This window comes from Chlorocebus sabaeus, chromosome 9 (assembly GCF_047675955.1).
Source record: "Chlorocebus sabaeus isolate Y175 chromosome 9, mChlSab1.0.hap1, whole genome shotgun sequence".
Lineage (NCBI taxonomy): Eukaryota > Metazoa > Chordata > Mammalia > Primates > Cercopithecidae > Chlorocebus > Chlorocebus sabaeus.
In genome coordinates, this window is record NC_132912.1 from 33,541,200 (window position 1) to 33,557,929 (window position 16,730).

The 16,730-nt window shown below is 37.4% G+C and overlaps 1 protein-coding gene across 22 annotated transcripts in view; it reads left to right on the top strand.

Moving 5' to 3' along the window:
• The window catches only part of PARD3 (par-3 family cell polarity regulator), a 714,326-nt gene that overhangs the window by 415,466 nt on the left and 282,130 nt on the right, over window positions 1-16,730 (top strand). For all 22 annotated transcript variants that reach the window (XM_037986591.2, XM_037986601.2, XM_037986605.2 and 19 more), the window contains 2 exons: window positions 6,613-6,704; window positions 9,081-9,164. In XM_037986591.2, the coding sequence (XP_037842519.1) occupies window positions 6,613-6,704; window positions 9,081-9,164 (176 nt within the window). The remainder of the gene's footprint in view (window positions 1-6,612; window positions 6,705-9,080; window positions 9,165-16,730) is intronic.

The window sequence follows — 16,730 nt, forward strand, 5'->3', positions numbered from 1 at the left end:
ATTTTCTTGTGCTTTCTAAACATCAAAATCAAAGATAATATGTAGGAAATTTAAGTAGAGAAGTATAACTTTAATTTTTATAAAACAGTTTTTAAATGATACATATAGGCTTTTCTTTCAAGTGATAAATATCCAAAATATTTACTTCTTGGACCTCAGAATTTGAATGTAGATATGCAGATGACTGGTTTCTAGATTAAATTTTATAGTATTCCTCTGAATTAGACAGTACGGTTTGTGTTCCTGTTTTCTATGGTGAGAGATGGAGGCAGGATTCTAGTCTCAAGTGTTCTAGTTACGAGTCCTGTACTTTTTTGTGGTAAGATCACTTAAGTTTTTGGATTTTTTTCCTTTTTTTTAGACATAAGGACTCACTCTGTTGCCCAGCCTGGAGTGCAGTGGTATGAACATAACTTACTGCAGCCTTGAACTCCCTGGGCTCAAGTGATCCTCCTGCCTCAGTCTCCCAAGTAGCTGAGACTACAGGCGCACACTACCGTGCCTGGCTCTTTTCCAATTTCTGCATGAGAAGTTAAACTTCAGTTATTTTTTGGTCCCCCCCGCTTTGTGGAATCCTAATAAAGGTAGTATGTCAACTGCCTTTTTATGGCAAAAGTAACCACTGATTGGTAAATCACATCAAGACTTGAAAAACTATAAATATCTGAGAAGCAGTTTACATCTGTGGCATTGTTCCAAGAGACACTGGCTTCTCTGGGGCATGAGGCTTTTCATCCGTGCTAACTCTTGCAACCTCCTGATGTGAGTCACCACGCTTGAGCTGCCTGCTGGGGACCCCAAGAGAGTGGCTCCTGCACAGCTGTGAGGACTGCTGGGACTGCTGGGTGCACACTCCTCTGGTAAACAAGGCATGATGCAACCTTGCTGGCAAGTGGAGTCTCCTGCCTTACACCCTGCACAGTCAATCCAATGCCAGGCGGTCTGTGGGGACCTTGAGAGTCTGCATGTTTGTTAGACCTGAGAAGCCCCTCCACCCCCTTGGCAGGCATTTCAGAATAAAAATAAAGACGTAATGCTAAAAGACTTATCATAAAAATGAACAGCTTCTCTGCGCCACTGTTCCCGTCTTTGTCCCTAAATGTCTGCTCTGATATTTACTTCCATGTTTCTAAATAATATATTTATGTTGCTCTTTCCTGATTACCAGTTACTGACATCTGTTGACTTGCCATATGGAAGATGAGAGTTGTTCCTTTTATACTGCTTCCAGTTTCTCGCTCCCATCCTCTCAGTGCTGTTACATCCAATGTCTAAGTTCAGTCAATAGCCTGTGTCACAGCACATGGCAATGTGACAGTTGCTCACCGCATAAGCAAGTGGATACTCTGATTATACTTCCTCTTCTATAGATTTTTTTTCTCCTGGAGCAAGTTTTTTTATGTTGCTTTCTTTTCTGTGTATATATTTTTGATTTTCCCCCTGGATTCTGTGTCAGGTCTGGCAAGATGCCTTTTATTTTTCAAATACTCAAAAGTATCAGACCTGAGCCCAGGGAGGAGGTACAAACTTGTAGTCGCAGCTATTTGGGAGGCCTAGACTGGAGGATTGTTTGAGCCTAGGAGTCTGAGGTTAGAACTGGACAACATAGCAAGGCCCCATGTCAAAAAAGAGAAAAACTAAAGGGGAATGAAAGAACTTTTAGAATAATATCAGACCAATTACTAGTTTCTTTTTTTCTCATGGAGATGTACTTACTAGACCTCTCCATCCTCCTGCTGTTATCTGAACTGGTTTCTGCTTGCTTCCCTAAACTGCCCTTTCTCCCATATTCTAGGACTTTCCTTGGGTTCTGACTGATTTCTTACTGTGTTTTCTGGATTTTGCTGGAGCACATCCAAAAAGAGCTTTATAATAAAGTGTTCATGCGAAGGAAGTAAAGATCTTCTTTGCATGTCTCAAAGTTTCTTTTATCTTTCATGCTTGGTCTTTTTAAGCATGTAGTTCTACACTGAATTTTTTTCAGTATAGAAGATACGACTTTTAGTAGAATTTAATATCACTATTCAGAAGGCATTTTTATCATAATCATTTGTTAATAATATTCCTAGTTTTAGTCTCCTAGCAATCATCCACATGCTATCATTTGTCAATCCTTCGATTAAACTCTGCAGTTTTGAGATAACTCCTCGTAATTCTCTTGCATTTTGTACAGATGCCTCATCTAAGAGGAGGAGGTATTAGGAAAAAAAAAAAAAAAACAACAGAACAGATGCCTTCAAGGTGGACAGTCTTTTCAAGGATGTTTGTAGAGCTATCTAGGCATAGGATGTCATCTGACAGCAGCAAGCAAGGATACTACCTGTCTATATAAAAGATTCGGGTTTCCTGAGCCTAGAGTTCTTCTTTGTGTGCCAGTGTCCCTGGATCCTCTTCACATCACCTTGTGAGAATCTTAGCTGAGGAACCACTACATAAAAGGGCCATATTCTGGCTAACGGTGTGGCTGTGAGTTGTGAATAGTTCTTTGTCTGTGACCCAGGAATCTTCTGCCTTCTGCCAGCATTGATGAAACTGTTGCTTTCAGGTAGGTTAAAAATCCTAGACCCCTCCTACCTTTTTTACATCTACTTTCTTTCTGAAAATGTCTTCAACCACCACCCCATAGAGTTTTCTTCTTGTTGCCATGTACTTGATTGTATGTAGCATTTAGTTATCTTTTTCTTGGTTTCTTTACTTGTCCTGAAGACATTTTACAATGAAAATATTTTGTATATAGCAAAGCGCAGTAAATACCAGGTGTCAGCAAGTTTCTAAATTATAAATAATATGTTTTTTATTTGATTGAGTGGGTAATATGTTTCATATTAAATTGTTTTGCAAGGTACAGTGTATGAATAGATGAATACATGTATATACCCTTAAAATGTTTTATATTTGTACATAATTGCCCCAAAAGATTTATCAAGGTATGTTTTCTATATTATATACATATTATCTATTTCTGTCTTCAATAATGTTTACAAATTACCATTTGTTGGGTAATTACTATGTGTCAGGCACCATGTAATGCTTGTGATATGGAGGATTTTCTTACTAATTCTCTCAGTAGTCCTAAGAGGAAGAGTTTTTTTTTTCTTTTTTTTTTTTTTGAGATGGAGTCTTGCTCTGTCACCCAGGCTGGAGTGCAGTGGCTTGATCTCGGCTCACTGCAAGCTCCACCCCCTGGGTTCACGCCATTCTCCTGCCTCAGCCTCCCGAGTAGCTGGGACTACAGGCGCCCGCCACCACACCCGGCTAATTTTTTAATATTTTTCATAGAGACGGGGATTCACCGTGTTAGCCAGGATAGTCTCGATCTCCTGACCTCGTGATCTGCCTGTCTCAGCCTCCTAAAGTGCTGGGATTACAGGCGTGAGCCACCGCACCCGGCCTGAGGAAGAGTTTTTAAAGTGTGTGTGTGTGTGTGTGTGTGTGTGTGTGTCAGAGAGAGAGAGACGGGGGTCTAACTCTGTCACCCAGGCTGGAGTGCAGTGGCATGGTCATAGCTCACTGCAGCCTTGAACTCCTGGGCTCAAGCTTTCTTCTTGCTTCAGCCTTCCCAGTAGTTGGGACTACAGGTACACACTATCTCACCTGGTTTTTTGTAGAGACTGAGTCTTGCTACGCTGCCCAGGCTGATCTTGAACTCCTGGTGTTAAGCCATTGTCTGTCTCAGCCTTCTAAAGTGCTGGGGTTACAGGTGTGAGCCACTAAACCCAGCCAAGGAAAATGTTTATGTTGTTCATATTTTACAGAAGAAGGGATAGAAACATGGAAAGGTACATAACTTGTATAAGGTTATAAAATTGGCAGATGATAGAATTGCTGTTCACGCCCAGGTCTGTTTAATGCTTGAACCCAAGCTCTTAATGTCTGTACTCTGCTATGAAATGGAGAGTAGGGAAAGGAAAAAGAAAAAGAAAAAAAAAACAAGTGGCTGGATTGTATCATCTGAAAGTTCTTTGGCACTGTTTAGTTTAAATTAATACTATATAGTTCTATTTTTTTCTTACTTAAAAAAAAATAGAGGTAGGGTCTCACCATGGTGCCCACGCTGGTCTTGAAATCCTGGGTTCAAGTGGTCCTCCCACCTCGGCCTCTGAAAGTACTGGGATTACAGGCATGAGCCACTTCACCTGGCCAGTACTGTATAGTTCTTAAATATTGATTTGACATACATAATAACAGCTTTGTTTACTGTAGTTATAATGGAATTCAGTGTATAGTTCTTGCTAAAAGTAACTACATTTAGTCACAGCTTAAAAAAAAAAGTACCAGACAACAGAATAAAATCATATAGGAGCTGATAATTTACACGTCCTAATGTTGGGAAAATCTAAGTTGAGGTTCCACAGCAACTGCAGCTCAGCCTCAGGGCAGTGAATGTTGCCATCCAAACTGGACACCGTGTGTAGCTTCATGAAATAATATTCTCCATGCTCTTGGGTGCCTGATAATGGCCACTGTGGGAACAATGTGTGAATTATCAGTGACTGTTTTATCATTGTAGTTTGGGGCATTTCATTTATGTGGCTGTTTCATAGTGCAACATAGGTGTTTCAAGTGGTGATACATCTTGGTGGAATTTCAGTAGTCCTTAAATTATTAATGAATCCTGAAAAACAGATCTGTAATGTGTAAGATTATTTTTATGTGCTACATCTGGTTCATAAACAAATCACATTTGCTCTCCTTCCTGTCCCCACTCCCATTGGAAAAGCATAATTTTGGAAGTTCGTGTTTACATTCCACGTGCAATTCTCAGGCAGGTTCAAGATGCTGGTTAACCTTTGAAATGTATTATGTGCTGGTGCTTAAAGGAGATAGATGACTGAGAAGTACATATTAGAGCCTCTCAAGTCACAGCATCATCAATCAAATAGCCTGGCTTCATGCAGAGCTCCACCATCCAGAAAGCACAGAGCACAGCTATGACTCATAGAAAAGCTTGATGCCCTTAGTTTCTACTTTTCATAGATTTGAAAGGGAAGTGTCAGTTGGGCCTTACTGCCTGCTTTGCCTTCTCTTAGTATCTCTTCAATGATTTAATATATTGTTGGACATTGTATCTTGAATGTGTAACTCTTGCTTATCATTTTGTTGATTGTTGTTCCTGTTGATGGCATGCACATTTCCACTGAGTCTCTCAAATAGCATGATTGAAAATATAAAATTTTTCTCCAGTGTTGGACTTCCTGTCCTAATATAGATGGCTTAATAAGTTCCCAATATGTGCACCTATGAATTATGTTGAAAAAGTTCACAATAAAATCACCATTGTCAAATTTATGTAATAGAAAAGATAAACCTAACAAATTATATGTATACATAAATTATACATATAAACTTCTAAGAAATGGATTAAATACATTTTACTCAGTTGCATTTGGGGAACATATTACCACAGAGATTCCTAGGCATGATTTTACTTTAATTAGCAAAACATTTACAGAGCTTCTACTAGGTGCCAGAGAGTATGTCTCCATCATCGTGTTTGGAGAATCTGAGGATCTCTTAACTGTTCTAATCTGGCTAGTAAGTCCATTGATCTCAGTTAGGTATCTTTATCATTATTCAAATGATTTTGGAAAGCCAACTTTTAACTATTAATAATAGTGAACTCTTTAATGAAAAGACAGTGGCCGAGATTATAAATGAAGGTATATTCTTGGGTGACTTTTATTTTTGTGACCTACCACATTTATTCCACAGGCACCTTTTTGAGTACGGATTATCTCATCTGAACACCTATCTAATCATTAGTTTGTAAGCTAAGAATAATATAACTTCAATAAACTGACATATATAAACACCAGCAAACTTATTGGATTTCTGCAACACATTGGAACAATTTGTACAAAATATTGCCTTGTCAAAGGAAGCATAGGAGGATGAGGGCTGAGTACTTTGTTTCTTTTGCTTGTCCTTTTGTTTGGTCCTTCATGCACAGAAGTAAACAAAAGTGGTCCATTATGGCTAAGACCTTAATGCCTTTACAGACACCTCTAAATAATCAGTCGATTGGCTTAGGTTAATTTTATGTGAAATTGTATGGGATGAAGGCTGTAAAGTCTGGAACTATGCCACTGCATGCTCCTTTTGACGAGCTATGTTAGTAGGAATCAAGAACTGAGAAATATGACTTTGAAGCTTTTGGTAATGGTTATGGTTTGTAATTGATTTAACTGTTTTGAGTAGGAAGCTGTTTTCAAACATGCATTTCCAATGTCATGTATATTTGTTTATCAATATATCGTAACAATGGAGTAATATATAATAACTTCCTAAAATGTACATGAAAAGCAGTGAAAAATGACCAGATAATAAAATTAGCATGAAGATAAGTTTTTTTCTTTGTATGTTTGTTTTCTTTCCTTATCCCAGTAGTATATCTTATTCACTTTCTGGGATACACTATCTCACGAGACTCTTGTTTTCAGTTTTAGCTCTTTACAACACACACTCATCCTGTCATTAAAGGTCATCCTTCTTCAAGGAAACAGTTACCATAATCATACTGCCTATTAGATTCCCGTTTTATCCAGTTTCCTTTCACATTACAGCAAGAAACCTAACACAGATTGTACTGTTCTTTGTGTTGGCTGCCTCTAGGATGAGGATGGGACAGAAGAGGATAACAGTCGTGTTGAACCTGTTGGACATGCTGACACGGGTTTGGAGAATATACCCAACTTTTCTCTGGAGTAAGTTACTGATGGTTTCAACTAACTTTGCAATGTACATGTAGCGTCATTAATTGCAGCAAGTATTCTGAAAACATATGGCATGAGGAATGTTTGTGCTTAGTTAAAAACATGCCGTGCATTGATTTGTTTTTATAAAGAACATCTTTTATGTCTTGAGTTAATTATGTAATGTAAGCAGTATAGCATGGAAGTTCATGTCTACCTGTCCTGAGTTTCATGCCCTGGCAAATACTATTAAATTATAATATAAAATAGTATTTGATTGAAGATGTTTGTCATGTTAACAACACTGTAAACACCATAACTCTTTTCAGATTGCTTTGTGTGTCAATATTTTGATCATGTGTTTGTTCTTCACTTTGCTAAATTAAAAAAATTTGCAGACATACTTGAAAAACTAGTTAGATCATGTTCGCATTAATTATTATAGTGTATGTGTGTATATATATATGTATTTATTGTAGTTTGAAGAAATAGAATCTCTCTAGATATTTAATGAAAAATTGGAGGTCCTAGATTAGGGACCTTGAAAACAATTTTAAATATAAAAGGACAAAGAAAAATCTCCTATTTGTTCCACAATGTTCTGATTATTTTACGTATTGACATGTGTAAATGGTAGGCATTCTCAGGACTTCTTTCCTTGGTAGCTTAGAGCAGGGAGGACAGTCATTTTGGATTTTTTTCTTTGACTTTGGGTAAAAGTTGGGGATATAGGCATTGACATGTATGTACTTAATTCTGTCTTCTCTTGGTCTTCCAAGAGAAGTGAGATTAAGCAGGCACTAGGATCAGATGCTGTTTGAATGTATGGCAGTCAGCAAACTGAGTATTTACATTTAGTAAAGTACTTGCCATGCCATAGTTCTCTTTAGAATGTGGGATAAAATCAGTTTATTGAAGTTATACTATTCTTAGCTTACAAACCAATGATTAGATAGGTGTTCAAATGGGATAATCAGTATCCAAAATAGAATTTTATGAAATTTGGTAAAAAAATAAAAGTAATAAAAAATCCATTTAACCATTTGGCAGTATGGAAGAATTTTTATGTTGTCTTAATTAGTACATGTGATTAAATCTGTGCACATGTTTTAAATTTTGATTTGTTTGATATTCCTGTCTTTATGTAGGACATTCATAGTATATAGGATAACCTCAGGTTTTTATATTAGAAACATAATTGAAAAATTGGCATTTTCCATCACATAAAATCTATATTGTGATCTTTGTGAAATTCATTGGTAATAATTGATTGTTTTCCAGCTGGCTTGAAATAGATATTTAATTGAAGTACTGTTTCCAAATATTGGTTGTTAGGTAAATACTGAATAGACCTCTGATGTAATATGTATATATGAAAAAAATCTACAAAGAAAGCAGAATCTCGTTTAAATAGTTTAGAAAATTACATTGTCTCTACCAATTTTCATTAAACTCAGGCTTTATTGTATTAATAGTAAAGATTCATAGAAGAGACTTGACAAATCCATACGATATGTAAGGTTATGTTCCTTCTACAGAATAGTTTTATAATAGAAGTAACTTCATGTTATGTCATATAATATAAATAGCTTCATAACTGTAATCCCAGCTCCTCAGAATACTGAGCAAGAAGGTTGCTTGAGCCCAAGAGTTCTAGGCCAGCCTGAGCAACATAGCAAGACTCCCTTTCTAAAAAGAAAATTGATTATGAGCAATTTTATGAAAATTATTTGATTTGTAGTAGATGCCTATTGGCTTTGAGAAAGGTTTTATAAGCTGCACTTGCAGCTGTCTTATAGCAGTTTAGGAAATAGTGACTGACTTGTCATGAAGTAGTGAGTAGTAAGGACAATGGTGATCTCCCTTGGACTGTCACTTACAGTAGTGAAAACTTGGATCTCATTGGATTATTGGAAGGATTAATGATGTGACATATAAAAGAGCACTTTGTAAATTAGAAAGTGTTCTGTAGCTGCAACATCTTTATTCACTTAATCTTTAGAGTCCTTGACATAGGTGTTGGGATAGAAGAATTTCAGTGTAAGTCTAAAGATTTGACTTGAAACACATAAACTTGTATTACACAGAAGAATAGGGTCGATCCAAGAGAAATGTTCTGTGTCATTTTAATGTAGTTACCTCTGATGATTGCTCTCCCTCCATGCCATCAGACTAGTGTTCAGGTATGTAGTGTTTAATGTTGCCTTCATCACCATGCTTATATTCCAGAATATGTATATATATGCCTATGCGCTTGGTGGGATTTTTGTTCTGTTCTCTTTCGTTGTTTATTATGTGTCTGTGTTGTTGCAGTTTTTCGTTTTGCTTTTTGGTTTTGGTTTGTTTACAGTACACGTTCATGCTCCCTCATTCATCATTGTCTCACAGTGATATGGTAAAGCTCGTAGAAGTCCCCAACGATGGAGGGCCTCTGGGAATCCATGTAGTGCCTTTCAGTGCTCGAGGCGGCAGGTAACGTATCTTGGAGGTTTTTAATTGAATCATAATGTAGAGTGTTTTATCTTCATTTATGCTCAGATGGAGAGTGGTGTTGACTTAGCATATGCTTGATAGGAAACATTCTCATTTGGAAGCAACTGCTCCTTCATTCCTATATATATGTCATAATCACAGAAAGCACTTAGCCCAATGAGGAGAGGTTTTGCAGGAACATGAAGAAATGGCATTTGAATTATCCTAATAAATTTATTGTTCATCACACTCAAGCAAACATTTTACTTTGCTATAAATTAATGATGGACCCTTTCAAGTCAGAACTCCAGATGGATTTGCAATGTTAAGGAGAGCATAAAAGCAGTTTTTTGGGAAAGCTTAATGCAATAAAAATTATCTGGATGACTTAATTTGATTTAAGCTTTAAATTTGTGTTTATTTAGTTCTTCATTTTTATCATTTTTTTAATTGCTAAAAACCTTTAATATGAAATTTTTAAAAATCAGGCAAGCCATAGATTTCTGAGCATTCAGAGTCTAAAAATGTTGTACTGTTTGTTAATCTCAACTTCATTACTTCACAGAACATGCATCCTTAAAAACTGCAAATGTTATATCAGTTTCCTTGATTCTGTTCCTTTTTGTGTGTGATAGAACTGTTGTGATATTTTTGGTCTTAATGTAGTATGAGTTCAGATAGTATGAGTTGATTTTCCAACAAAGGCTTGGCAGACCTCTGTCATAGACAAGTGAGGTGCACCGCATCCTTCCCCATGAGTCTGAACTTGTGCATGTTTAACTTGTTTAATTTAATTGCATCTTCTCTTACTTACTCTCTGATGATTACCTGGGAAAATATATTTGTGAACTGTTTTGGCTTTTTAATTTTTAACTTATTTCTTGTATTGTTATCACCTTTTTTTTTTCTTTTTCTTTTAACTTTCTTTACATGGTGAGAAAAAGTGGGGAAGGTGGAGGGTAGACTTACAGCAGTGACTGAGACCGTAGAACTTAGTTTAAACTGTTGTCAAGTAATTACAGGCATCTAGGGTGTTGTAAAAGATAGATGTGTGGGATTAAACCATGCATTTTATTTTTTAAAATGAGTATTTGAGCAATGTGGTACCTTCTTGTTACATGTAAGTAACTGTGGTGAGTTCAGATTTCATCTCTCATGGTTCATCCAGTATTCTAAAACTGAAACTTGACTTAGAACTCTGCTGGAATATGAACGAGGCTTGAATGGTAGTGTTACATAACAAGGTATAAAATTCACCTTGAATTTTCGAGTGGTGTTATATTCATAGTTGTAGCTGCTTTTACTTTTTAAATTCTCTTTAAAATTCTTTTTTTTTTTAACTTTGGAGAAGCATTAACATTTCTTCAAATAACTTATAGTTAAACAATATTATTTTCAACATGGACTTGCCTTTATTTCATGTAAGAAATCAAGTTCTAAATTACCTCAAAAGTTCAATGTTGTTTTCATGTCTTTCCTGAGTAGGAAAAAAAAGATAAGGTAAAATGCATGGATTATAGCTTCCCAATATGCATATGCTTTAAAATGCCTGTGAAACATAACTCATCACAAATGAGATTTAATTGTGTTTGTACCAGCTTTGAGCCAGCATTGCAATTACATGTTATTATATTTTCTGTCATTTATTGTGTATTTTCTACCTCACTGTGAAATGATATCAGGGTAAAGTGAACAGATGAAAAGCCTAAAGCAAAAGGAGAGTAAGATGGAAAAATAAACTTAGTATCTAGATTAAGTCAAAGGAAGGCATTTCACAAAATCCACCACAGTTTCTGGTTGCCATGGCATTTAATTTTGATACACCAAACAGATTCAAGAAAACAAGTATGTCTTTGCAGAACTAGAAGTTCTTTTATAGCTGAGTCATTTTTAAGCCCTGTTAGTTTGGCACTTAATGAAGAAAGTCGTGCACAGAGATTTTCAAAGAGACAGAGAGATTTAAGAAAAACAGATTGGTTATAATCTCTTTTTAGGCATCACCAATTTTCATATGGAAACAGAACAGAAATAGTTTGTGATTCTCCAACACCTGTGTTACATAGTTAAGCTTCCTTGTGGAATTGATAGTCATGGTTCCTCACAGTTGGATTAACAATGGGAGAGAAAAAGTAGGTGGTCTGCTCAGATTGACAGATACAAATCTACAAGAGCCCAGAGATACCCACCTTCCTCATTCTCAGAAATGCTCAGAAATGGATTCCTGTTATTTCATAAGAAACCTTTCCAGGCATTTCTCTTGTGATAATCCCTGTGTTAGGTGCTAGGAAACGAAGATGAATGGAATATGTTCTTCCTCCAGAGATTTGCAGCCTAGATGGAGTCATAGCCAAGAAATCACACAATTATAATTATGTGATAAATGTTGATATAGTTCTATAATAGGTGTTCTGTGAACGGATAGGGGAAGAATGGTCTGAATTAGGTAACTGAAAGTGGCTTGTTGTGGAAGATGATTTTAAATGTGATGATAGCTTGTAAAGGTAGCTGTGTCAGCTCCATGGTAGCTTGTGGAAGAGTAAATTAAGCAATGTAGTATAGCAGAAAGGAAGAAATTAAGTGAAATTAAGAAATTTCAGATATATCTAGTAGGAATACAATAATATATATTCATGATATGTAAGTAGAAATTTCCAAGATAACTTCCCTTATACAAAATTCCAGTCATTCTTGGGCCTTCTCAATTTTGGAGGATAACTAATTGAATAACACTTACTGAATACTTACTTTTATAAAAGTGACAAATACATGTCAGTATTGCTTTCTCATTTAGATTTTCAAAGTCAAAGAGTCTAAGGAATAATGCAGAATCCCAATTGTATATTTTGAAGAGAAGGAACACAACCCAGACCACCTCAAATATCAAATGTCATTAAGGAAAATAGTAATGTAAGCTTGTGAAGTTAATGTTAGCGAGATTTTTACAGCCATTTAGATCTTATTATGTCCTGATGTATGATGAAATTTTTGTTGTTGTTGGATTTTTTTGTTTGTTTTTTGTTTTTTTGAGGTGGAGTCTCACTCTGTCGCACAGGTTGGAGATCCTGGCTCACTGCAACCTCCGCTTCCTGGGTTCAAGCAATTCTCTTGCATCAGCCTTCCTAAAAGCTGGGACTAGAGGTGTGTGCTACCATGCCTGGCTAGTTTTTGAATTTTTAGCAGAGACCGGATTTCACCACATTGGCCAGGTTGGTCTGGAACACTTGATGTCAAGTGATCTGCCCGCCTCAGCCTCCCAAAGTGCTGGGATTACAGGCGTGAGCCACCATGCCTGGCTTAAGTTTTTTAAAATAAGAATTTTGCACTGCCTACTTTCAAAACTATTTTCTAGACTAGGTTGAATGTTGTTTTTCAATCAGGGGCATTAATGACAATTAGCTCATCCTCCAACCCCTGCCTTAGTTGACTACCTGCTGATATTTAGAAATGGAGACAAATAGGTAGAGAGACAATATTATCTTCCCCATGATGATGTTTCTCTTGAGTTATTTTCTTGTATGTTACCCAAAAATAAAATTAACTGATCCTCACTAGAACTATTCATTCACAGTTTCATTACTTCGGTGATTCCTTTTTTTAAATTATTTTCTTAGTAGACAAACATTTACCTGAAATGTTTCGTTACCTTGGAATCAATTTTTATTTCACCTATATCATTTCATTTCCTCTTGATTTACATGGGAAACATCGACTGGGCGCGGTGGCTCATGCCCGTAATCCCAACACTTTGGGAGGTCTAGGTGGGTGGAGCACTTCACGTCAAGAGTTCAAGAACAACCTGGTCAACATGATGAAACCCTGTCTCTACGAAAAATACAAAAGTTAGCCGGGCATTGTGGCAGGTGCCTGTAATCCCAGCTACATGGGAGGCTGAGGCATGAGAATCACTTGAACCCAGGAGATTGAGGTTGCAGTGAGCTGAGGTAATGCCACTGCACTCCAGCCTAGGTGACAAAGTGAGACTCTGTCTCAAAAACAAATAGGAAACATAATCTCTTTATTTAAACCACAAATGCCACTATTTTCAGGCAGGTTATGCCAAGTAATTGTGATTACCTTTGGCAGAAGAACCTTGCTTTTTTTTTTTTTTTTTTTTTTTTTTTAGTATTTCTAGAACCTGGTTGTAGGTATTGGTCTACAGGACCATAGGTATTGCTTAGTAAAGCGTAATCAGTGCAGGAGCAAATGAACCCTTGACTATCCATATTAGATATGGTGTTACTATATTAACAAATAAACGGTAATGATACTTCCTGGCCTGGATGGTGGTTAAGAAGTATTTCTCACACTTTCTCATGAAATATAAATTTGATTATGATATAAGGTTAAGTATATAAAAAGCAACATATAAAATTGTATGCTAAAATAGGGACTGGACCTATGAAATGATAAGATTTTGTGTTTGAGGCCGGACATGATGGCTCATGCATGTAATCCCAGTACTTTTGGAAGCTGAAGTGGAAGGATCACTTGAAGCCAGGAGTTCAAGTCCAGTCTTGGCAACATGGCAAAACTTTGTCTTCACAAAGAATACAAAAGTTAGCCGAGTGTGGTGGCACACACCAATGGTCTCAGCAATTGAGAGGCTTAGGTGTAGGTGGGAGAGTCACTTGAATCTGGGAGTTTGAGGCTGCAGTGAGCCGTGATCATGCCTCTGTACTCCATATTGCATGGCAAAGTGAGAGCCTGTCTTAAACAAACAAAAATAAAATAAGGTCGGGCATGATGGCTTATGCCTGTAATCCCAGACCTTTGGGAGGCCAAGGTGGGCAGATCACTTGAGGTCAGGATTGCAAGACCAGCCGGCCAACGTGGTAAAACCACCCTATGTATACTAAAAATACAAACACTAGCCAGATGTGGTGATGGGTGCCTGTAGTCCCACCTACTCTAGAGGCTGAGGGATGGGCCAGGTGTGGTGGTTCACAACTGTAATCCCAGCACTTTGGGAGGCTGAGGTGGGTGGATCATGAAGTCAAGCGATCGAGGCCATCCTGGCCAACATGGTGAAGCCCCGTCTCTACTAAAAATACAAAAATTACCTGGGCGTGGTGATGCACACCTATAATCCCAGCCACTCAGAAGGCTGAGGCAGGAGAATCGCTTGAACCCAGGAGGTGGAGGTTGCAGTGAGCCAAGATTGCGCCACTGCATTCTTGCCTGGGTGACAGAGTGAGACTCTGTCTAAAAAAAAAAAAAAATTACTAGTGTTCTTACTTGGGATTCATAGTCTAACTTAAAGTAGATACTCTAAATCTTTTCCCCTATAGAAAATAATTATGGCTAAAACATTTTAAATTAATTAATTAAGTAGAAACTGGGTCTTGCTTTGTTGCCTAGGCTGGTCTGAAACCCCTGGCCTCAAGTGATCCTGCTACCCTGGCTTCCCACAGTACTGGGATTACAGGTGTGAGTGACTGCACCCGGCCTAAAGTTTTCTTCTCTGCATCTTTTTTTTCCTTTTGAGACAGGGTCTCACTCTGTTGCTGGAGAGTAGTGACTCACTGCAGCCTTAACCTGCCGGGCTTAGGTGAATTTTCCACCTCAACCTCCCAGGCAGTTGGGACTATAGGCAAGTGCCTCCATGCCCAGCTAATTTTTTATATTTTTTTGTAGACATGGAGTTTCCCTGTGTTGCCCAGTCTAGTCTCAAACTCTTCGGCTCAAGTGTTCTGCCAGCTTTGTCCTCCCAAAGTGCATGGAGTATGGGCACGAGCCACCTTGCCTGGCCCGGATCTTTTCTAAAATGGACATTTCTCACTTATTTACATCTACCTTTATTCTTAAGTTTGTTGCACTTAAATTTGTTTCACATTACTTTTCCTTGTGAAAATAGTAATTGTATGTTGGTGTTTATATAAACTTTTATTTATTTATTTATTTTAGATCTAGTATCTATTAGTTAGCATTTTTGGTGCCTTTGATATCTCAGATCAAAGATTGGCAGACTTTCTGTAAAGGGTCAGATAATCAGTATTTTAGCATCATGGCCCTGAAAATCTGCCGTTGTAGCATGAAATCAACCATTGACAAGATATAAACAAAGCTTCATTTACAAAAACAGATTGCTGGCTGAATGGACTCATAGGCTGCAGTTGTCAGCCCTTGCCCTAGGGAACCAAACAAATAAAAATGGCTGCCATGATGGTTTTACATTCTAGTATTTTTCATGTCTAAAACTCCTTCACCTCTGTTTTCTATTCATATCTTTGGGGGACAAGAGTGTACAGGATTTTCTTTTTTTTTTTTTTTTTTTTTTTTTTTTTAATTTATTTATTATTATTAAACTTCAAGTTGTAGGGTACATGTGCGCAACGTGTAGGGACATGGATGCAGCTGGAAACCATCATTCTTAGCAAACTATCACAAGAACAGAAAACCAAACACCGCATGTTCTCACTCGTAGGTGGGAACTGAACAATGAGATCACTTGGACTCGGGAAGGGGAACATCACACACTGGGGCCTATCATGGGGAGGGGGGAGGGGGGAGGGATTGCATTGGGAGTTATACCTGATGTAAATGACGAGTTGATGGGTGCAGCACACCAACATGGCACAAGTATACATATGTAGGATTTTCATTTCCACTTACTGTTTGATAAGAAATCCTCTTTTATTGTAACTACATATTAATTCCCAGAAGTGCAGGCCCTTGATTCTCAGAAAGAAGGGACGTTGAAAAAACCATACAAACCCATTTACCGTACTCTCATTAGTAGTATGTACTCACAGAACAATCCTTCTTAACATCTGCTTATCAATCGTAAGACTTAAGGAAAAATCTGAAGTTTCACAGTTAGCAAATCAGGCCCTGTGAAGATGATGGTGAGGGAAATGAAGGAGCTCTGGGTGTGGGGCTGGCTTTCCGCTACTGACTCATGTTGGCAGGTATCTTATTTATTAATTTATTCTAAAATTTTTACCGATTTGCCATCATTTGATTTGTCTGATTAACTTTGATTTTTATCCCAAATAATTTTTTTCATCTGTTTATCTTCAATGTAATATTCAGAATATCAGGTGAAGTGTCAACATCCTTTGTAAAAAGCTTTTTCAATTTTTGTGTTAAGTTTATTTTTATGACTTTTCCCCTCTTTATTTGCTTAGTTACATTATTGTCCATAAATTCCATCATCTAAGCTGAAAAATGAAATCACATCTCTAAGAGAATATTTTTTATTTTTAAAATGTTATTTATTCTTTTTTTAACTTTCTTTCTTTATATTTTTTGAGACAGAGACTCACTCTGTCACCCAGGCTGGAGTACAGTGGCAGGATCTTCAGGCTCAAGTGATCCTCCCACCTCAGCCTCCCTAGTAGCTGGGACCACAGGCACACACCACTATGCCTGGCTAATTTTCTGTATTTTTGGTAAAGGCAGGGTTTCTCCGTGTTTCCTAGGCCGATCCTGGAACTCCTGAACTCAAGTGATTCACCCACCTCGGCCTCCCAAAGTGCTGGGATTACAGGTGTGAGCCATCATACCTGGCCACTAAGAGAATATTTTTAATATTTTGCATTTTTGAGTTGAAATAAAAGTGACCCT